This window comes from Anastrepha obliqua, chromosome 2 (genome assembly GCF_027943255.1).
Source record: "Anastrepha obliqua isolate idAnaObli1 chromosome 2, idAnaObli1_1.0, whole genome shotgun sequence".
In the NCBI taxonomy this organism is placed as follows: domain Eukaryota; kingdom Metazoa; phylum Arthropoda; class Insecta; order Diptera; family Tephritidae; genus Anastrepha; species Anastrepha obliqua.
This window is the reverse complement of record NC_072893.1, coordinates 47,255,700-47,278,914: the sequence shown is the minus strand read 5'-3', so window position 1 is coordinate 47,278,914 and position 23,215 is coordinate 47,255,700. Positions and strand designations below refer to the sequence as shown.

The 23,215-nt window shown below is 41.3% G+C and overlaps 1 protein-coding gene across 1 annotated transcript; it reads right to left on the bottom strand.

The window, feature by feature from the left end:
• Positions 1–12,659: 12,659 nt before the first annotated feature.
• On the bottom strand, positions 12,660–21,688 carry LOC129238117 (loricrin-like). Its single transcript, XM_054873156.1, has 3 exons — positions 21,301–21,688; positions 17,134–17,158; positions 12,660–13,205 (listed from the first exon to the last, which is right to left on the bottom strand). Exons 1-3 carry the CDS (start codon positions 21,591–21,593, stop codon positions 12,801–12,803), a joined length of 723 nt encoding a protein of 240 aa, XP_054729131.1. The 5' UTR covers positions 21,594–21,688; the 3' UTR covers positions 12,660–12,800.
• Between the last annotated feature and the right edge of the window lie 1,527 nt (positions 21,689–23,215).

Sequence of the window (23,215 nt, the reverse complement as noted above, 5' to 3'; positions counted from 1 at the left end):
AAATATTGTTTTTATTGAATTATTACTTAAGGCACCTCCCTGGTCTAGAGACGTGAAAATTGAAGGCGTTGAAAATTTAAGAAAAGCAATCGGTATCAATTGAAAATCGTTTTATTTCATTTTCATCATTTTTTTCAATTCTTTATTTACAAAAGAAAATCTTTTTTTCAATGACAATAATAAAAAATTGCTTCCCCTGACGGAACACATGCTACTGGCCTAACTGATTGGGCTGCTTATGGTACGTCTGAAAAAAAAATTCGATCGATTATTCATCAGGAGATATTTCACTATGGTGGGTAGCAGATTTACAAAAAAAAACAACTTTTTTCTAGATATTTTATCTGTTTATTGGAAAACCAAAAAAAAGGATTTTTTTTCACGTTCTCCCTCTTAAAAAAATAGAAATAATTGATTATAAATGTATAACTCTACTACTCGCGAGAGCCACAAGTCTACTAAAAATTCAAATCAATCGGTTGAGCACTTTTTGAGAAATTACCAACGCCAACTCGAAAAAAAAATAGTTTGGAGAAAAACATGGTTAACGCGCTTATACCTGAGCACCGTACTCCAAACCGCTCTCGTTTTAAAGGACTGTAACGTCTAAACTACAACAAATTTCAATATAAAAATTTACAAGAATATTTTTGAATGTATAAACTATCATAACATGAAAAAAATCAAGTTTTTCGGAATTCTAGACCAGAAAGGCGGCTTAAATTAAGAAACTTATGTCCCGTGACCAATTCGAGGATCCCGAGATGATATAAAAAATATCCCGAAATTATTCAATATAGAGGAAGTTATGTCACGGGATAAATTTCGGGATCCCGATATTACGTTATAAGCATACCGAAATAATTTAGTATCCAAATATGGTGTTTTCAATGCTTTAGTTTTTACTCAAAATACTAGGTTTAGTGAATTTGTACTGAAAATAAGTTAGCTATGTTGTGGGATAAATTCCGGGATGCCGGCATTACTCAAAAAATTTCACGAAATTCTTCAATAATTTGACATACTATTTTAAATACTTTACTTAAAGCATCAAATTTAATTTTATTGAATTTCTACTAAAATTAAAAAAGTTATACCGCGGAATTAATTTCGGGATACCGTTAATAATGGATGTTTCCATGTGTAGAAGTCCACGCAAGTGGGGAAAGTTACTGATCGCCATTCACTTGGGAGTGGCCAGGACGATTCTTCTACATATGGTTCAAGCAGCTCACAATGTCCAGGATTAGCCCACGTATCCTCTGGGTAGCTTCCGAACACCCGTTCGGGAGTGAGCTAACGTGAGAAGGCGAAGCATTCCAGGATAGCTGGTTGTGTGCTGGGTTTGGGACCCACCACTTAAAAAGCCCCCCCCCAATGAAAAGATTAAATAAGCCTCTTTACTGCTGACGACCCCTGCAAACGAAATTAGGAATACGATTTGAGGGCATGCACCTGGAATGTCCGGTCCCTTAATGGGGAAGGTACCTCTGCCCGTCTGGTTGATGTCCTCGTGAGAGTAAAGACTGACATCACTGCCATCCAAGAGATCCGGTGGATGGAGCAAGGCAAGAAAACCATAGGACCTTGCGACGTCTACTACAGCTGCCATGTAAAGGAGCGCAAAATCGGTGTCGGATTTGTTGTGGGAGAGAGACTTTGTCGCCAATTGCTGTCGTTCACTCCGGTGGACGAGCGTCTCGCAATAATCCGCATCAAAGTCCGATTTTTTAACATCTCGCTAATTTGCGCCCACGCCCCGATGAAAGAGAAGGACGATGCGACCAAAGAAAGAAAGGATGCCGCCTATAGAGCCTATAGGAATTTAAGTGTGCTCTGCCCAATCCATAAGAAGGGTGATCCTGCAATCTGTGCCAATTACCGCGGGATTAGTCTTGAAAATATCGAACGTATTGTGTGAAAGGCTGAAGCCCACCATCAACCAACTGATTGGACCTTATCAGTGCGGCTTTAGACCTGGAAAGTCTACCATCGATCAAATATTTACAATACGACGAATCTTGGAAAATACCCATGAAAGGAGAATCGACACACACCATCCTTTCGTCGACTTCAAAGCTACATTCGACAGTACGAAAAGGAGTTTCCTGTATGCCGCGCTGTCTGAATTTGGTATCCCCACAAAACTAATACGGCTATGTAAGATGACGTTGCTCAACACCAGCAGCACCGTCAGAATTGGGAAGGACCTCTCCGAGCCGTTTGATACCAAACGTAGTTTCAGACAGGGTGCATCGTACGAGCCGCAGAACTTAATCGCTCAGGCACAATTTTTTATAAGAGCGTACAATTGTTGGCGTATTCCAATGATATTGACATCATCGGCCTTAACAACCACGCTGTTAGTTCTGCCTTCTCCAAACTGGATAAAGAGGCAAAGCGAATATGTAGGTACATACGTCACTGTTGACGGTTATAATTTCGAGGTTGTAAAAGACTTCGTTTATTTAGGAACCAGCATTAACACCGAAAATAATGTCAGCCTTGAAATCTAACATAGAATCTCTCTTGCCAACAAGTGCTTCTTTGGACTAAGTAGGCAACTGAGCAGTAAAGTCCTCTTTCGACGAACAAAATTACCCTCTACAAGACTCTCATCATGCCCGTCCTAACGTATGGCGCAGAAAATTGGGCGATGACAACATCCGATGAAACGACGCTTGGGGTGGTTGAGAGAAAGATTCTGTGGAAAATTTTTGGACCTTTGCACGTGGGCAACGCGAATATCGCTGGCGATGGAACGATGAGCTGTATGAGCTTTACGACGACATAGACATTCCGCAGCGAATGAAGATCCAGGGGTTACGTTGGCTGGGTCATGTCGTCCGAATGGATACAAACGCTCCGGCTTTGAAAGCATTCGATGCGATACCAGCTGGTAGCAGAGGAAGATGAAGGTCTCCTCTGCGTTGGAAAGATCAGGTGGAGAAGGACTTGACTTCACTTGGTGTGTCCAATTGGCGCCGGTTAGCACGAGAAAGAAACGACTGGCGCGCTTTGTTAAACTCGGCCAAAATCGCGTAAGCGGTTATCGCGCCAATTAAGAAGAAGAAGAAGTTAATAATTACAAATATACCGAAATCCCTAGATAACAAATACCGTTAATATTGACATTTCTAACAGGCTCATACTTATGCGAACTTTGATGTCAATATTACAAGCTACGGTGCATCATTCATAGATTTGATAAAAAATGTATACAAATTTATGCTGCGGTCAGCATTTCTTCTCCTCTAAATGTTGATGTGAATATGCAAGTACAAATATATTTACATGCATATACATACATATATGCAGTATGTATGGACGTGTATTTTGCATAGCTTATTTTTATGATCTTCTGAAAACTATCAGCAACTATGCCCAAGCGCATTATTACGGCATTGAAACAATCGCAATCACGATGCAAATCTGAAACAGTAGTGATTTGCAAATTTTAATAGTAAAAATGTTAAGCATTGCAATTTGATTGAAACTCATCAATTGGTATGAAATTTGACTACACATTTTTTCTTTTTATCTCCTTTTTTTATATTTGTTCAATCTCGGTTTCAATGTCAAGTACTGCAACACCTCCAACAACAATATTTACTGCAAATCGAATATCTCGAACTTATGCACTGCAAGTGGCAAGTTTGGCTCATAAATGTCAGATTCCATCGTTAATTTGTCTTATATATATGTAAGTGCTTCTGTATATGCACAGGTACTTATGTAAATTAATGGAGTGCATAAACAGAGAGTAGTTCCTGCATGCGTTGCATCATTCACCTTCATCCGAGTGGCAGTCGCCGATGTTGACTTTTACTTTGATGAGCGCATAAACACACGATTTGATTTGTCTGGCTGTATTCGTTCCAAACATTTTGCATGTGAGATGCACTTATCAATCGATGCATACATACGTATGTATGTAAAAGCGTAATTTAATGCACTGCGCAAGTGGTGTACGAGCGTTATTTGTATGCAAACCATCTTCACATAAATTTGAGTTTGCGCATGCACACATAAAAAATCATAAGCACTCCGATATTTATTTATTCAAATGCTTATTAGAACCTACTTATCGCTTGTTTGTAAATGCTTGTACTAGAAACATTTGAATAGGTATGGATGTGTCTGTGTGTGGTGTATCGACTGGTAGGCTGCAGATCGTTGATGTTGTTGATGAAGTTTACTAAGCCATGCCTAGTTCGCTGCTCCACTAAGTATTGCGAACGAAGTTATACAACAGTAGACTCTGAGAGAGGGTGATATTAAATGAGAAGGCGAGTGATGAGTTAGTGTAAGTGGGCTCGGAAAGAGGCGATGAGTGGCGTCTTCTCAAATAGGATCATGTTTGATACATCAATCATCAATCGTGGTTTTTAAGTAGTTACGAGTATGGTAGATGGAAAGATTGCACGATGCTCACATATATATATAATAAGTTCGTGCGGGTTTTTTTCGAAATTTGAAACTTTATTGACGTAAAATGGTTACAAATTTAATATTCAAAGTATTGTCCATCGCTTACTACTACTTTTTCCCATCTTTCTGGCAATTCACGGATTCCCTTTGTGAAAAATTCGGTCGGTTTTGCCGCAATCCACGAATCGATCCATTTTTTGACTTCATCGTAATTACGGAAGTGCTGGTCAGCCAGGCCATGTTGCATCGATCGGAAGAGATAGTAATCGGATGGCGCAAGGTCTGGACTATACGGCGGGTGGGGTAGGACATCCCATTTGAGCGTTTCTAAGTATGTTTTGACCACTTGTGCAACATGTGGCCGAGCATTGTCATGTTGCAAAATAACTTTGTCGTGTCTATCGGCGTATTGCGGCCGTTTTTCTCGCAGTGCTCGGCTCAAACGCATCAATTGTCGTCGGTAGACATCCCCCGTAATCGTTTCATTCGGTTTCAGTAGCTCATAATACACAACACCCAGCTGGTCCCACCAGATACACAGCATAACCTTCAGGCCATGAATATTCTGCGCCGACGCCGATGTTGAAGCATGGTCAGGGTATCCATACGTTGCCTGACGTTTTGGATTGTCGTAATGGACCCACTTTTCATCGCCAGTCACAATTCGATGCAAAAAACCCTTTCTTTTGTGCCGTTGAAGCAGTTGTTCGCATGCCATAAAACGGCGTTCAACGTCTCTTGGCTGCAATTCATACGGCACCCAATGGCCTACCTTTCGGATCATTCCCATGGCTTTTAAACGTTTGGAAATGGTTGATTGATCAACTCCCAAAGTTTTTGCAACCTCTTCTTGCGTTTGAGCCGGATCTTGATCGAGCAATTCCTCCAATTCGGTATCCATGAACTTTGGCGGCGCACCCTCACGTTCTTCGTCTTCCAAGCCAAAATCACCACTTTTAAAGCGTGCAAACCACTTCTGGCACGTTCGCTCAGCTAGAGCATGCTCACCATAAACTTCCACCAAGATACGATGACTTTCGGCTGCTTTTTTCTTCATATTAAAATAATGAAGAAGAATTCCCCGCAAAAACACATTATTTGGCACGAAATTCGACATTTTCAAGTGTGGTAAAAATATTGTTGTTTACGCTTCAAATAAAAAACTTATACTGACGTTTGTGCCTTACGACAGTAGCTCTCCAATGAATGTTTGGAAATGTGGATCGATGGAATAATAATCAAGTTACGCCATCTGTTGTAAAACCGCACGAACTTATTCATAGTCCTATTATATATAGACATATATATAGATCTCTATACAATATTTCCAACTGATCTACTCATATATTCTAACTGTTGGAATCCGGCTCTGAAAGTATACGATGCTATACCAGCTGGTGGCAGCAGAGGAAGATGAAGGCCTCCTCTACGTTGGAAAGATCAGGTGGAGAAGGACTTGACTTCACTTCGCTTTTTAGAAAAGCTTCAAGTACGCACAATTATAGCCTATAGAATTTTGGTGCAATAAAATGTTGTATAGCGCCAAACACACGCGGTGGGCATTTCCTCTCTCTGCCCCAAAAAATCGCCAGCTGTTATCAGCGATAACAAAATTGAATCTCATCACAGCCTCTTCAGGCTCCTCAACATATTAGCCGACTGACACAAATAAATGACTCGATTTAATCGACTTTTGTGTAGCGAAAGGTATCCCGGCTAGTAAAACAGCATTCAACTCATGTTATGAACTTTCCTCCAACCACTCTCCCGTACAAATCACGTTGAATAAATACTCAGCTAACTCATTTGCCACATGCAGTCTTTGCAACAGTAAAACTGGTTGGAAGTATCATACTTCTGGACGCTTGTAACCTCATCAATTGATCTGAAGCACCCTCTCAAGACTAACGAACTAACTAACAGAACTAACAGCGCGGTTGTTAAGGCCGATGATGTCAATATCATCGGCATACGCCAATAATTTGGCGGCGATACCAAATTCAGACCTCGCGGCATACAGGAAACTCCTTTTCGTATTGTCGAATGCAGCTTTGAAATCGACGAAAAGATGGTGTGTGTCGATTCCCCTTTCATAGGTCTTTTTTGAAGATTTGGCACAGACAGCAGGATCGCCCTTCTTATAGTTTGGGCAGATCACATCCGACCATATTTTGCATAGAAGCTGATGCAGTTCTTCGCCGCCATGTTTGAATAGCTCAGCCGGCAGTCCGTCGGCGCCCGCAGCTTTGTTGTTCTTTAGCCGCGTTATCGCTATTCTCACCTCGTCATGGTCTCTCTTCCTTTTTTAGCTCTCTGTAGCAATCCCACGTGGCTCGCGTTGCGCCCGATCGCAGCGTGGCTCTTTAGGCGGCATCCTTTCTTTCTGCGGCAGCATTTCATTCCTCGCCGTAACAACTATTTTTTTCGGGCTCGTCGGAATCCGATTTCTTCTTCGGTGGCGGTACGTAGTGTACGAGAAATGTTGCTCCATGTCCAAATGTTTGTTGGGCAGTGCTTTCTGAGAGCAGGAGTGAGAGTCGAGTAGCAAATCTTCTGGCTGTCTGTTGTGATTGCAGCTTTTCGATGTCGAACATTTTTTGCGTAGGTAGAAGATGTACGTTTTTTGCTGCACAGAGGCGTGTGCGCAGTTTGGCTGCAACAAGGTAATGATCCGAGTCGATGTTGGGAACTCGGATCGTACGTACATCTAATACATTAGAAGCGTGTCTTCCATCTATCACAACATAATGGATTTGGTTTCGCGTTTTTCGATCAGGAGATATGCAGATAGCTTGATGTATCTTTTTATGCTGGAATCTGGTGCTACAGACTACCATGTTTCGGGCCCCGGCGAAGTCGATCAGCCTCTGTCCGTTTTCGTATGTTTCGTTGTGCAGGTTGAATTTTCCGATTGTGGGACCAAAAAATCCCTCCTTGCCCCCCCTTGCATTATGGTCGCCAAGCACGATTTTTATGTCGTGGCGGGGGAAGCGCTCATAGGAACGTTCCAAGCGCTCATAAAAGGAATCTATGGTCGCATGGTCCTTCTCTTCCGTCGGGGCGTGGATGTTAAAAACACGAACTTTGATGCGGATTATTGGGAGACGTTCACCCACCGGAGTGAAGGACAGTACTTGGTGACGAAGTCTCTCTCCCACAACAAATCCAACACCGAATTTGAGCTCCTTTACATGGCAGCTGTAGTAGACGTCACAAGGTCCTACGCTTTTATTGCCTTGTCCCGTCCATCGCATCTTTTGAATGGCAGTGATGTCAGCCTTTAATCTCACGAGGACATCAACCAGCCAGGCAGGGGCACCTTCCTCATTAAGGGACCGAACATTCCAGGTGCATGGCCTTAAATCGTATTCCTTGGTTCGTTTGCAGGGGTCGTCATCAGTGTTGAAAGTTTTCATCCGAGGCTTATTTAATCTTTTCATTGGGGGGGATATTTAAGTGGCGGGTTCCAAACCCAGCGCAAAACCAGCTATCCTGGAATGTTTCGCCTACCCAGAGGATAGGTGGGCTAACCCCGGATGTTGTGAGCTGCTTGAGCCATATGCAAAAGAATCGTCCTGGCCACTCCCAAGTGAATGGCGATCAGCAACTTTCCGCACTTGCGTGGACTTCTACACATGGAACCATCCTCTACGTTACCACAAATGCCCAAATGCACCGTGACCTCAAAGTTCCCCCAATAGCTGAAGAAATCAAAAAGCATGCCTCATCACACAATATAAGATTTCTATTGCACCCAAACCCACTAATTACAGAAATTACCGCAAATCCCATTTCCTTTAATAGTTGACCTAGAGCATGACCTGCGCCGAGAACTTTTTGATTAAGGTGGTATAATCTGTGAGAGCCCCCACTAAGGGCCTAATTTGAAGTCTACTCAATTTTATAACACTCTTGCACAGACGTAAATTTAGACTTGGCCATGTTTGCCTAGCAATTTCACAGGTATTGTCGCTAATCCATCTTTGATTTACAGAACTGATTAAATAAAAAAATAAATAATTGGCGCGTACACTTCTGTTAGGTGTTTGGCCGAGCTCCTCCTCCTATATGTGGTGTGCGTCTTGGTGTTGTTCCACAAATGGAGGGACCTACAGTTTCAAGCCGAATCCGAACGGCAGATATTTTTATGAGGAGCTTTTTCATGGCAGAAATACACTCGGAGGTTTGCCATTGCCTGCCGAGGGGCGACCGCTATTAGAAAAATGTTTTTATTAATTTTGCTTTCACCGAGATTCGAACCAACGACCTCTCAGAACTGATTAGTGCGTCCTTAATACGAAGCTTACAAGTTGCGAAGTTGCGAGAGGTACCTCCATAAAATTACTTATGTGTGGCATACAGGTACCTTCTCATGCAAGTTGGTCAGCCCTTCAGTTCCCTGGTATACCCCTGTGGCCTGGAATCTTAAATTTCATCAACCTTTTATATTCTTCAACTTTTACACGCACTCGGACAAAATTTTGTGAATGGTTTTTAGTTCGTAATAAGAGTACGTTCAGTGATACGAGCACGGATGTCATAATCGCGAAACCTGCGAAAAGCAGTACTGCCACGTATGACATATATATGAATTTTTTAGTAAGGAGTTTTACCTTCGATTTCTGCGTCGATCTTACGTCGATTTCTACGTACAAAAAAGCATCCTCTACTGTATCCTCAATTGTTTAACAAATGCTCAACTTATTTACTTACTTTTGACTGCATTGTGAGTTTGAGTGGTATTTAGCAAGAAGCACATTTATTTGATGCGAATTATCAGTTGATTTATACACTGCGCTTCTAATTTTATTTCAGTAATTATCTACGTGTCTACATAGTCTATAATCACTTACTAATGGGTTATTGGCAGTTGTCATAGACTATAAATTTATGTGCCCACACTCATATCTCATGAAAATTAAGCGAAACGCGCTTGAAGAGGTTTTATTTGTTTTCAACAAACTTTCAAATGCAGATTTACCATATATTTATTTTTTATTCATTAATCATAGGCACTTTATGGTTATGGCTTGGTAACGACATGAGAAAATTTTATGAGAAAAAATTACATACAATTCCAATTACAATTATATTATATTTGTACTAGGTTGGGGAATAGGATCATAGCGTTTTTATGTTTTCCTGTTTGGCAAAAGGAACTCTTTCTGTTCTCGAAAAATATGTTAATTGTATTTTTGAGTTATTTAATTTTTTATTAGTTTTGAGGCTTAGAAATGGAATACTGAGGAGGCAAAAATCAACATTTTCGAGACCTGCTCTTCTTTGCATTCCATCGAGATCGAAAAGCTGCCGAAGCAGTCCTGGCCATTTGCGACGTGTATGGAGCACAAAAATGGTTTCCAAAGTTCAAAAATGGTGACTTTGACGTCAATGACAGGTATCGAGAATTGGTCGAGAGAAAGGAAGAGGTTATAAACAGCAATGGCGAATATACAGCTGATTAACGTATTGATTTTTCTTTTTTCTTGAAATAAACGCTACGAACTTATTCCCGAACCCAATATTTTGAGTTTTTCTAAATACATCCCGCGAACAGAACGAGTTAAGTTAACTGAAATTATTGTAAATAAATTGAAATTATAATTGAACTCGAAGAAAAAAAATTGCAAAACGGTTGATATTATTTCACAAACTGTGCTCGGGTATTCACTTCCTACTGACTGGCTGCTAGTTGTACTATTGTTGCTATTTCAAATTTAATTCCCTTACTCTCTTTCGATTCTTTTTTTTTCAAATGAATACATTTTGAAAATATATAATGAATGGTTTATATTTGAGTAAGCTTTCTAAAATGAATTATAAAATATTGACGCTGCATGCGGCAGTGACAATGGGTTAGTGAGATCCCTCAACTGCTGCATTATTCTTACATATTCTTCGCTGTTACTTGAACTTAAATTGAAAAGCAAAGTCTGTATGCTTTAACTCTGTATGCTTTAACTCTGCTTTAACGCTGCTTAACTCAAGTAATTTTTAAATTATTTTCACAATGAAACATTTTTTTTGTGAATCAAAAATACAATCCCAAACGCAGTGGAACTTAAAAACTATTGTGAAGAGAAAAGTCATTGCGACATGTTTGCATTCGTATATCTCCGTGCCACTCAGTTAGTGCGAGTGGCGTGTCAAGGGATTTTTTTGCGTACGAGTGTCGATATGAATGCGGATGTGAAGTTTTGAGCCCTGGTGTTTCTTTTACCCCCATTAAGGGAACACGAAAGGCGAACACAACATAGTAAAATCGAAGAAAATGGGATCAGAGTACTCTTTATTTATTAACGAGACGAGACAACATAAAAAAATGTTGCAGCGCAAAATAAACATAAAGCCCAAAAAATAAACACATAAACCGAAATAAACAAAAATAAACTGTATTTTAACTATAACAAACAAAATACATGTAACGTTTATGCTGTTAATTTCTTCTGCTGTCCATTTTTCTATTACCCTCTTACTTGAAATTCAGTTTGGAAGGAATATTGATGACGTGTAGGGGAAAATTCACCCATGAATTCACATGACTAAAAATCATGCTTGAGGGCCCTCGGACATGCCTGTATTAAACTCATTAGCAAAATAATGCGCAGGGTAATAATTTCATTTGTGGTGTATACCGAGGGGTAGTTAATATTCTCTTTTCCCTGTTGTATTTCTTTCCATGAAAACCGGACCAACTAAACTAAGCTGAAAGCTTCTGAAGTCCTAAGCAGAAGTATGGATGAGGATTATGATGTGCTGGGAGGTATAAAATGCTCCTTCTTTTTCGATAGTACGCAACTAGCGCTAACACCGACTAATGAGAACTAAAGGGGTTTCCAATAACATATGTTATTTTGAATGAATATTTGAATGAAAGAGGAAAAGAGGGCTACAGTTCTTCGGTTCTGGTTTTCTTAAGACACACTATTTTAATCCGCATTCACTTTACTTTCCTTCATATTTTCTTTCTTAGAGATCAGAGAGATTCCAATAGAAGTCAACTTTTCAGCTTGCTCTTTGTGACTTTTTTTCTTGATTAGAACTCAGCTCCATATTAGCTCCACGTACCACAAAGATATTCTTGTAGTCGAATGGACTATAAATATTGTGCTGGAATCAGTTTCGGCATTCGACAAAGTCATGCTCCGGGGAACAGCAATTTTGCTATTTCATTAGCTGTAGGACTTAATCATTATCCTGGTTCCATACAAGATTTGGCCAATAAGTATGGTGAAAAGGAAAATTGTGAGGGGAACTTCAGCTGCCACCCCACAGTGGATTCGGCAACCGAATTCTGTACGGTAATTTTATACACAATCACACACTCATCCAATTAGTCGTTGTTCAGACAGCAACGAAGTGTCATTGGTTGATTTTTTTCGTATAGTATATCACTAACACAAGAAAAATTTTGTAAACACATCCTCTATTACGTCAGCCGATCACTGATTCCGTCAAATTCGCTCCTTTTCAATTCTTTTCACCACGACTGCCTATCCCTCCGTTTGTTTGGCAATTATAGGAATAGAATCGACATATGCAGGCGCACAATTGAACGCTTGAACTTGGCGAAGACCGGTGTCTGGCCGAGCTTCTCCTGGAGGGGCCTACAGTTTTATGCCGCCTCCGACCGCTATTAAAAAGAGCTTTTCCAATGTCTCAGTTAATTCTCCTTCTTCTTAATTGGCGCGATAACAGCTTACGCGTTTTTGACCGAGTTTAACAAAGCGCGCCAGTCGTTTCTTTCTCGACCTAACCGCCTTCACTTGGTGTGTCCAATTCCTTCTCCACCTGATCTTTCCAACGCAGAGGAGGCGTTCATCTTCCTTTACTACCACCAGCTGGTACCGCATCGAATACTTTCACAGCCGGAACGTTTGTATCCATTCGGACGGCATGACCCAGCTAACGTTTATTTCGTTTCAGTTAATAATGTCGGAGTATTCGCATCCAAAGTCTAGGTACCACATTAGATAATCAACTTCTAGCCACCTTCAGTTCACTAGTTTGCACAACTAAAGGAACTAGCAACGGTTCCAAGTTAAATCAACTACGAATCTTTTGCAGTAAGCTCCTTACAGGATATCATTTTAATTTACGCTCAACTAGTATCTTTGAAAGATGCCAAGGTTCAACCCGGACTGTCACGCCAGCAATGATGATGAGTAGCTTTGATTGTTGTCATTTTTGATTCCTGTTTACCACTTTTTGAATTCAAACAGAAGTAATTTATAGTTTACCAAACAAATTTTATTTAGATAAAAAAAATATAAGTATGTAAATATATACAATTTCTTTACAAAAACAAAGTCACAACACACAAAATCTCGAAAATTCAGTACAACACCGCTGCCGAATCGATCTTCATGTTACCACCAACCGCCACCGCCACCATTCCAACCACCGCCACCACCGCTCCAACCACCATGTCCACCACCACCACTCCAGCCACCACCGCCATAACCGCCGCCTCCTCCCCTCACTGTAATCACTTTGATAATTTTGGGTGAGGAATAGCCACCAGACCAGCCACTGCCGCCGCCGCTAGACCAACCGCCACCACCACCATAACCTCCCCACCCGCCAGAACCACCGGACCAACCGCTACGTATATAACCTGCCGAGGCTACTGCCACAAGGGCGCAGAGGACAATCAGGATCTTCATATTCTCACACCTTACAATAGTTGCTGTTGCAAAAGAACAGATCGAAAATTTTGCGACGCGTAAAGATGTACGACTACGAGTACACGAGTAGCTATAGACGAATTTGTACTGATATCGAGATGCAGATCGAAGCCGGTATTTATACATATTCGACGCAAAATTGTATTTATTTTTTATGGCTACCTGTCGCTCTGTTTACACGTCTGTGTACCTTATTAGCTGTTGGCCAGTGCGGTCAAAAGCTGAGCTGTCAAACATTCTGCCATAGCGGACGTACGAGCATATCCATGAGCGTGTGAGAGTGAGTGTTGAACGTCCGCACGTAGCGCGGTTGTAGCATACAACATTGTTGTTGTTATTATCACGATGGGAACGTTCCAGCATTCTGCGAGTAAACTATTAAACAGCTGACCAAGTAAGCGCTGGTGGCGATAAGACCACGGCCAACTACATACTTCGCTGTATCAAAAGCAGAGTACACCACACAGCCACAGAAAGAGCCGCAGCCAGTAAGTGTATATTCTGCGTGGCATTGCGCATACGCGATGGTGTCAACTTCCACTGCACACACACACCTATGCATGTAGATGAGTAGTGCAAATTCTGCGTGAGCGCTGTTGCTGCGCTCAACGACGCGCTCTTGAACTGTTGGCGTGTAACGAATGCCCTACGTGACTGCAGATGGAAAGAAGTACTCACAGTATGCAAGTATGCCTGTATGTGTGTGTGTAGAAGAAGCAACCGAAAATAAGTATAAGTATAAACACACGCAGTGGGCATCTCGACTCTCTGCCCCAAAAAGTCGCCAGCTGTTAGCAGCGATAACAAAATTGAATCTCATCACAGCCTCTTCAGGCTCCTCAACATATTAGCCGACTGACACAAATAAATGACTCGATTTAATCGACTTTTGTGTAGCAAAAAGTTCCTTGCTAGTAAAACAGCATTTAACTCATGTTGTGAACTTTCCTCCGACCACTCTCCCGTACAAATCACGCTGAATGAATACTCAGTTAACCCATTTGCCCCATGCTGCCTTTGCAACAATAAAACTGGTTGGAAGTACTGCTGGACGCTTCTAACCTCAGCAATTGATCTGAAGCACCCTCCCAAGGCCAATGAAGATATAACTAAAGCTGTAGAGCATTTTAATAGCTGCGTGCAGCAAGCAGCTTGGAAATACGCACCTTGTGCAACCAAGCTACTATCTCGTATAGTTGAAGAAAAACTGATAGAAAAACGCCGGGTGAGTAAGCTTTGGCAACAAACCAGACACCATGTAGAAGTATTCAAGCAACTCCCAGCAGAAGGAATATCTTTCCTCAAGCATACATATATACAACGCCTTAATATTAACTGGTTTTGTTCCTTCCCAATGGAAAGTTGCACTAATAAAAATGTTCAGTAAGCCCAGAAAAAGCGCAGAAGGTTTTGGAGTCACTATTTCTCAAAAGAATGATGTCCATAATTGAAGACCGAAAATAAATTCCAAATCAAGAATTCGGTTTCAGAAAAACACATGGTATCCTCGAACAAATACATAGACTCGTAAATAATATTTACAAAGCACTTGAACAGCAGAAGTATTGCACAGCTGTATTTCTGGGCACATCTCAAGCCTTCGACCGAATCAGTCATGATGGGTTGCTCTATAATACTACTCTACTCTACCCACAAATTATTATATCCTTATCAAAAAATCGGCACTTTTTTGTAACAAAATATGAAGAACAATCTCTGCTTTGTAAAAGTTTAGCTGGTTACTGAGAATACTATCGACGGAATTTTGCAGATGACACCGCTTGACTCCCTTCCTGATGTGGCTTCTTTTCTTTTCAACTCTAAAAAGGGTTTTGATGACATAACTCAATGGCTCAAAGACTGGAAAATAAAATCAAATGAGACAAAATCTGTTCAAGTTACCTTTACGCTCAAACGAAATACTTGCCCACCCGTTAAACTCAATAACACAATCATACCCCAAAGTAATGTTACAAAATATCATGGGAAACCCATCTTTTTACTAAAGACAAGGCACTAGAAATCAAACTTCGAGATCTCTATTGGCTGTTAAACCGCAATCCCCATGTATCCCTCGAAAATAAGCTCTGACTGTACTCAACTATCCTAAAACCAGTATGGACATATGGCATATAACTCTGGAGCCCCGCAGCTAACTCAAGCATCGAAATACTCCAAAGATTCCAATCGAAAACTCTCAGAATGATTGCAAATGTTCCATACGTTACCTTCTTCTTCTTCTTAATATAATTGGCGTGATGACCGCTTACGCGATTTTGGCCGAGTTTAACAAAGTGCGCCAGTCGTTTCTTTTTCATGCTAACCGGCGCCAGTTTGACACACCAAGTGAAGTCAAGTCCTTCTCCACCTGATATCTTTCTAACGCAGACGAGGCCTTCCTCTTCCTCTACTACCAACAGCTGATACCGCATCGAATTCTTTCAGAGCCGGAACGTTTGTATCCATTCGCCGCGGGATCTTTGCGCTATGTCTATGTCGTCGTAAAGCTCATACAGCTCATCGTTTCATCGCCTGCGATATTCGCCGTTGCCAACGTGCAAAGGTCCAACAATTTTACGCACAATCTTTCTCTGAAACACTCCAAGCCTCGCTTCATCGGATATTGTCATCGTCCACGTTTCCGCGCCATATGTTAGGACGGGCATGATGAGAGCCTTGTAGAATGTTAGTTTTGTTCGTCGAGAGAGGACTTTACTGCTCAGTTGCCTACTTAGTCCAAAGTAGCACTTGTTGGCAAGAGAGATTCTACGTTAGATTTACAGGCTGGCATTATTATCGGTGTTAGTGCTGGTTCCTTAATAACCGAAGTCTCTTATAACCTCGAAATCATAACTGCCAACAGTGACGCGGGTGCCGATATCCGAGTGCGCCGACCGTTTGTTTTGATAGCGGAACGACAATTCCGTCGTCGACGTTTGGGGTACTTCTTCACATTCTCTGTGATAATACGGATAATACGCCTCTCTTCCTTTTTTAGCTTTCTGTAGCGATCCCACATGGCTTGCGTTGCGCCCGATCACAGCGTGGCTCTATAGGTGGCATCCTTTCTTTCTGCGGCTGCATGGCATTCCTCGTCGTAACGACTGTTTTTTCTGGCTCGCCGGAATCCGATTTCTTCTTCGGCGGTGGTACGTAGGGAACGAGAAATGTTGCTCCATATCCAAATGTTTGTTGAGCAGTACTCTCTGAGAGCAGGAGTGAGAGTCGAGTGGCGAATCTTCTGGCTGTTGTGATTGTAGCGTTTGGCTGCAACGAGGTAAGGATCCGAATCGATGTTGGGCCCTCGGATCGTACGTACATCTAATACACTAGAAGCGTGTCTTCCATCTATCACAACATAATGGATTTGGTTTCGCGTTTTTCGATCAGGAGATAGGCAGATAGCTTGATGTATCTTCTTATGCTGGAATCTGGTGCTACAGACTACCATGTTTAGGGCTCCGGCGAAGTCGAACAGCCTCTGTCCGTTTTCGTATGTTTCGTTGTGCAGGCTGAACTTTCCGATTGTGGGGCCAAAAATTCCCCCCTTGCTCACCCTGGTGTTAAGGTCGCCATGCATGATTTTTTAGTCGTGGTGGGGGCACAGCTCATAGGAACGTTCCAAGCGCTCATAGAAGGAATCTATGGTCGCATCGTCCTTCTCTTTCGTCGGGGCGTGGATGTTAAAAAACGAGCTTTGATGCGGATTATTGCGAGACGCTCGTCCTCCGGAGTGAACGACAGTACTTGGCGACGAAGTCTCTCTCCGACAACAAATCCAACACCGAATTTGCGCTTCTTTACATGGCAGCTGTGGTAGACGTTACCAGGTGGGTGTTCATAAGCTACCCAGAGGATACTTGGGCTAATCCCGGGAGTTGTGAGCTGCTTGACCCATATGCAGAAGAATCGTCCATACCACTCCCAAGTGAATGGCGATCAGCAACTTTCCCCACTTACGTGGACTTTTACACATGGAACCATGCTCTAGGTTACCACAAATGCCCAAATTTACCGTGATCTCAAAGCTCCCACAATAGCTGAAGAAATCAAAAAGCATGCCTCATCACACAATATAAGACTTCTGTCGCACTAGAGCATCACCTGGTGGTTGCGCCGAGAACTTTTTGATTAAGGTGGTATAATATTAGGTTAGGTTAGGTTTGGCAGCCGCATCGCACAACGATGCCACTTAGACCATGAAATGGGTCCGTTGTGAGCCGCGGTGGCTGGGCTACATTTCCCTATTGAACCATCCTGACATTTTGACAAAGCGTAAAAGCTTGTTGATACCTAAAGTGTATAGATTATCAATATTCATTTAGAAGTAGGATCTTAAATATCGGTTCTTGCTTCTGGCTAGAGCCGGGCATGTGCAAAAAAGGTGTTGAATTGTTTCCAACTCGTCCCAATTCCTGCAGCTATGATATAAATTATGCATGTAAACGCCTAATCTCCTTGCATGATTTCCTATGAGACAATGTCCTGTGAGAGCCCCCACTAAGGCCCTAATTTGAAGTCTACTCAATTTTATAACACTCTTGCACAGACGTAAATTTAGCCTTGGCCATGTTTGCCTAGCAATTTCACAGGTATTGACACTAATCCATCTTTGATTTACAGAACTGATTAGTGCGTCCTTAATACGAAGCTTACAAGTTGCGAAGTTGCGAGAGGTACCTCCATAAAATTACTTATGTTTGTCATACAGGTACCTTCTCATGCAAGTTGGTCAGCCCTTCAGTTCCCTGGTATACCCCTGTGGCCTGGAATCTTAAATTTTATAAGTATCAACTTTTTATATTTTTCAACTTTTACACGCACTCGAACACAATTTTGTGAATGAATGATAGTTCGTAATAAGAGTACGTTCAGTGATACGAGCACGGATGTCATAATCGCGAAACCTGCGAAAAGCAGTACCGTCACGTATGCCATATATATGAATTTTTATGAATTTTTTAGTAAGGAGTTTTACTTTCGATCTCTACGTTACGTCGATTTCTACGTACAAAAAAGCATCCCCTACTGTATTCTCAATTGTTTAACAAGTGCTCAACTTATTTACTTACTTTTGACTGCATTGTGAGTTTGAGTGGTATTTAGCAAGAAACACATTTATTTGATGCGAATTATCAGTTGATTTATGCACTGCGCTTCTAATTTTATTTCGGTAATTATCTACGTGTCTACATAGTCTATAATCACTTACTAATGGGTTATTGGCAGTTGTCATAGACTACACATTTATGTGCTCAAATCTCATGAAAATTATGAGAAACGCGCTTAAAGAGGTTTTATTTCTTTTCAACAAACTTTCAAATGCAGATTTACCATATATTTATTTTTTATTCATTAATCACAGGCACTTTATGGTTATAGCTTGGTAACATGAGACAATTTTATGAAAAAAAATTACATACAATTCCAATTACAATTATATTGGGTCGGGGAATAAGTTCATAGCGTTTTTATATTTTCTTTTATTTTGCAATGATTTGTTTGCTGTTTGACAAAGGGAACTCTTTCCAGAAAACTATGTTAATTGTATTTTTGAGTTATTTAATCTTTTATTAGTTTTGAGCCTTAGAAATGGAATACTGAGGAGGCAAAAATCAACATTTTCGAGACCTGCTTTTCTTTGCTTTCCATAGAGATCAAAAAGCTGCCGAAGCAGCCCGGGACATTTGCGACGTGTATGGAGAAGGTGTCATAGGCGAATCTACAGCACAAAAATGGTTTGCAAAGTTCAAAAATGGCGACTTTGACGCCAGTGACACGTCTCGCAGTGGAAGGACTTTTGAATTCGATGAAGAACATCTGAAATCTCTTTTGAAAGAGAATCGGTCTATAGGTGAGAAGAGGTTATAAACAGCAATGGAGAATATATAATTAATTATCTTGTTGATATATTCTTTTTTCTTGAAATAAAGTCTTCGGTAAAAACGCTACGAACTAATTCCCGAACCCAATATTTTGAATTTTCTGAATATACTCCAAGAGTAGAACGATTTAAGTTAAGTGAAATTATTGTAAATAAATAGAAATTATAATTGAACTCGAAGAAAAAAAAGTTGCAAAACGGTTTCTCCTCAAATTACTAGGTAGTCTGATAAAGGTAGCTGTAAAACACAAACTAACTGACGTAGCACGTTCAAATTTTGACAGGAGTCAACTGACGGATGCCTGTTGAGAGGAGCAGTATTTCTTTTTCAGTAAAGAGGTCAGAAATACAAAAAGTCACGGACTTATTGAGCCGCCCTCGTAACAAACAAAATACATATAAGGTTCATGCTGTTAATTTCTTCTGCTGTCCATTTTTCTTTACCCTCTAACTTGAAATTCAGTTTGAAAGGAATATTGATGACGTGTAGGGGAAAATTCACCCATGAATTGAAATGACTAAAAATCATGCTCGAGGGCCCTTGGACATGCTTATATTAAACTCATTAGCAAAATAATGCGCAGGGTAATAATTTCATTTGTGGTGCATACCGAGGGGTAGTTAATATTCTCTTTTTTCCTGTTGTATTTCTTTCCATGAAAACCGGACCAACTAACCTGAGCTGAAAGCTTCTGAAGTCCTAAGCAGAAGTATGGATGAGGATTATGATGTGCTGGGAGGCATAAAATGCTCCTTCTTTTTCGATAGTACGCAACTAGCGCTAACACCGACTAATGAGAACTAAAGGGGTTTCCAATAACATATGTTATTTTGAATGAATATTTGAATGAAAGAGGAAAAGAGGGCTACAGTTCTTCGGTTCTGGTTTTCTTAAGACACACTATTTTAATCCGCATTCACTTTACTTTCCTTCATATTTTCTTTCTTAGAGATCAGAGAGATTCCAATAGAAGTCAACTTTTCAGCTTGCTTATTGTGACTTTTTTATTGATTAGAACTCAGCTCCATATTAGCTCCACGTACCACAAAGATATCCTTGTAGTCGGATGGACTATAAATATTATACTGGAATCAGTTTCGGCATTCGACAAAGTCATGCTCCGGGGAACAGCAATTTTGCTATTTCATTAGTTGTAGGACTTAATCATTATCCAGGTTCCATACAAGATTTGGCCAATAAGTATGGTGAAAAAGAAAATTGTGAGGGGAACTTCAGCTGCCACCCCACAGTGGATTCGGCAGCCGAATTCTGTACGGTAATTTCATACACAATCACACTCTCATCCAATTAGTCGTTGTTCAGACAGCAACGACGTGCTGTTGATTAATTTTTTTCGTATAGTATAATATATAGTATCACCAACACAAGCTAAAATTTGTAAACACATCCCATATTATGTAAGCCCATCACTGATTCCGTCAAATTCGCTCCTTCTCAATTCTTTTCACCACGACTGCCTATCCCTCCGTTTGTTAGGCAATTATAGGAATAGAATCGACATATGCAGGCGCACAATTGAACGCTTGAACTTGGCGAAGACCGGTGTCTGGCCGAGCTCCTCCTGGTGAGCGTCTTGATGTTTTTCCACAAATGGAGGGACCTATAGTTTTATGCCGCTTTCGAACGGCAGATGTTTTTTTTATGAGGAACAGAAATATTTACAACAGAAATATTCTCTGAGGTTTGCCATTGTCCGCCGAGGGGCGACCGCTATTAAAAAGAGCTTTTTCTATGAAGGTTTTTTATATCTTTGGCGTTTAGTGTTCTGGGTTTCGAAACTGTGCACTTCCCATTCGGCTACGGCGGCCGCCTATATCCCATGTGTCAGTTAATTTGGCCGAAGTATTCGCATCCAAAGTCTAGGTACCATATTAGGCAACCAACTTCTAGTCACCTTCAGCTCCCTGGTTTGCGCAGCTAAAGGAACTGGCAACTGTTTTAAGTTAAATCGGCTATAAATCTTTTAGAGTAAACTCCTTACAGGATATCATTTTAATTTACGCTCAACTAGTATCTTTGAAAGGTGCCAAGGTTCAACCCGGTCTGTCACGTCAGCAAAGATGATGAGTAGCTTTGATTGTTGTCATTTTTGATTCCTGTTTACCACTTTTTGAATTCAAACAGAAGTAATTTATAGCTTACCAAACAAATTTTATTTAGATAAAAAAAAATATAAGTATGTAATTATATACAATTTCTTTACAAAAACAAAGTCACAACACACGAAATCTCGAAAATTCAGTACAACACCGCTGCCGAGTCAATCTCCATGTTACCACCAACCGCCGCCGCCACCATTCCAACCACCGCCACCACTGCTCCAACCACCATGTCCACCACCACTACTCCAGCCACCACCACCATAACCGCCGCCTCCTCCACCCAATGTAATCACTTTGATGATTTTGGGTGAGGAATAGCCACCAGACCAGCCACTGCCCCCGCCGCTAGACCAACCGCCACCACCACCATAACCTCCCCAACCGCCAGAACCACCGGACCAACCGCTACGTATGTAACCTGCCGAGGCTACTGCCACAAGGGCGCACAGGACAATCAGGATCTTCATATTCTTACACCTTACAATAGTTGCTGTTTCAGAAGAACAGATCGAAAATTTTGCGACGCGTAAAGATGTACGACTACGAGTACACGAGTAGCTATAGACGAATTTGTACTGATATCGAGATGCAGATCGAAGCCGGTATTTATACATATTCGACACAAAATTGTATTTATTTTTTATGGCTACCTGTCGTTCTGTTTACACGTCTGTGTACCTTATTAGCTGTTGGCCAGTGCGGTCAAAAGCTGAGCTGTCAAACATTCTGCCATAGCGGACGTACGAGCATATCCATGAGCGTGTGAGAGTGAGTGTTGAACGTCCGCACGTAGCGCGGTTGTAGCACACAACATTGTTGCTGTTATTATCACGATTGGAACGTTGCAGCATTCTGCGAGTAAACTATTAAACTGCTGACCAAGTAAGCGCTGGTGGCGATAAGACCACGGCCAACTACATACTTCGCTATATCAAAAGCAGAGTACACCACACAGCCACAGAAAGAGCCGCAGCCAGAAGTCTATATTCTGCGTGGCATTGCGCATGCGCGATGGTGTCAACTTCCACTGCACACACACACCTATGCATGTAGATTAGTTGTGCGAATTCTGCGTGAGCGCTGTTGCTGCGCTCAACGATGCGCTCTTGAACTGTTGGTGTGTAACGAATCCCCTACGTGACTGCGGACGGAAAGAAGTACTCACAGTATGCATGTATGCGTATGTGTGTGTGTGTGTAGAAGAAGCAACCGAAAATAAGTATTGCAAATAAATTGCAGGTCACCAGAAGCTACAAGAGTAACAACTTTAATCACACTTGTATACACACATACACATACAAACATATTTAAATTTAAGTTAACTCATAAAGTCACGGTATTAATGCCGCTGTTGGGCGGCAACAACTGCATTGTCCACATTCGCAAAACAGGCAGCGGAGTTGAGCAGAAGAGCAGCCGTTCAGTGTCGCAACACCAGACCAGCTAGCGGTAGACTAGTAGCTGCGGCAGATGCGGCAAGCAAACCAGTTCTAGTTTAACCAACTACGCAATTAAAATGACTTTAATATATTTTGTAGTTTTTGGGTGTGTTTTCACTTATTTCACGTTGCAGTATTTTTCACGTGTGGCAACGATGTGATCTGTGACTCACTAGCAACCACGGTTGGCAGCCACCCGCCAGCGGTTGTGTTCAAATTGGACATAATCACAGCTACTCAACGTCACACCATTCACTTTTCGGCCCTTCTACATATCAGCACATATGCATATGTATATGTACGTAAATATGTAATTCCGCATTCAAGTTTTAAATTATTATCTCACCTGAGCTGGAATCAGGGTCATAGCGTCTGCCCGCATCTGCGCGCTACAGTTGTGTGTAATTAGAATGTGATGGTGTGGCCGTTAATAGGCACAGGGCACAGTGTTCTTTGTTTTTCTTTTAGTGAAGACAAATTGTTGCTTCCGATCTCCGGCTGGTTTGGATACATACACATATATACCAGTACAGTGGCCAATGAAAGACAGCACTGGTTGATTGTGGCAGAAAAAATTGATTTTTTATTGGGTTATTTACTATACTTGCCCTTAGCACAATTGACACGTACCCCTACGATTCCTTTTACAT

Excerpts from the sequence above, each read along its gene's own strand:
- LOC129238117 (XM_054873156.1), bottom strand. The coding sequence starts at position 21,593 with ATGAAGATCCTGATTGTCCTGTGCGCCCTTGTGGCAGTAGCCTCGGCA. Across the intron at positions 17,159-21,300 it reads GGTGGCGGCGGCGGTTGGTG|CTATTGTGGGAGCTTTGAGA; the intron begins GTAACATGGAGA and ends TGATTTCTTCAG. Across the intron at positions 13,206-17,133 it reads GTGGGAGCTTTGAGATCACG|TACAAATTCGTCTATAGCTA; the intron begins GTAAATTTGGGC and ends TCTCGATATCAG.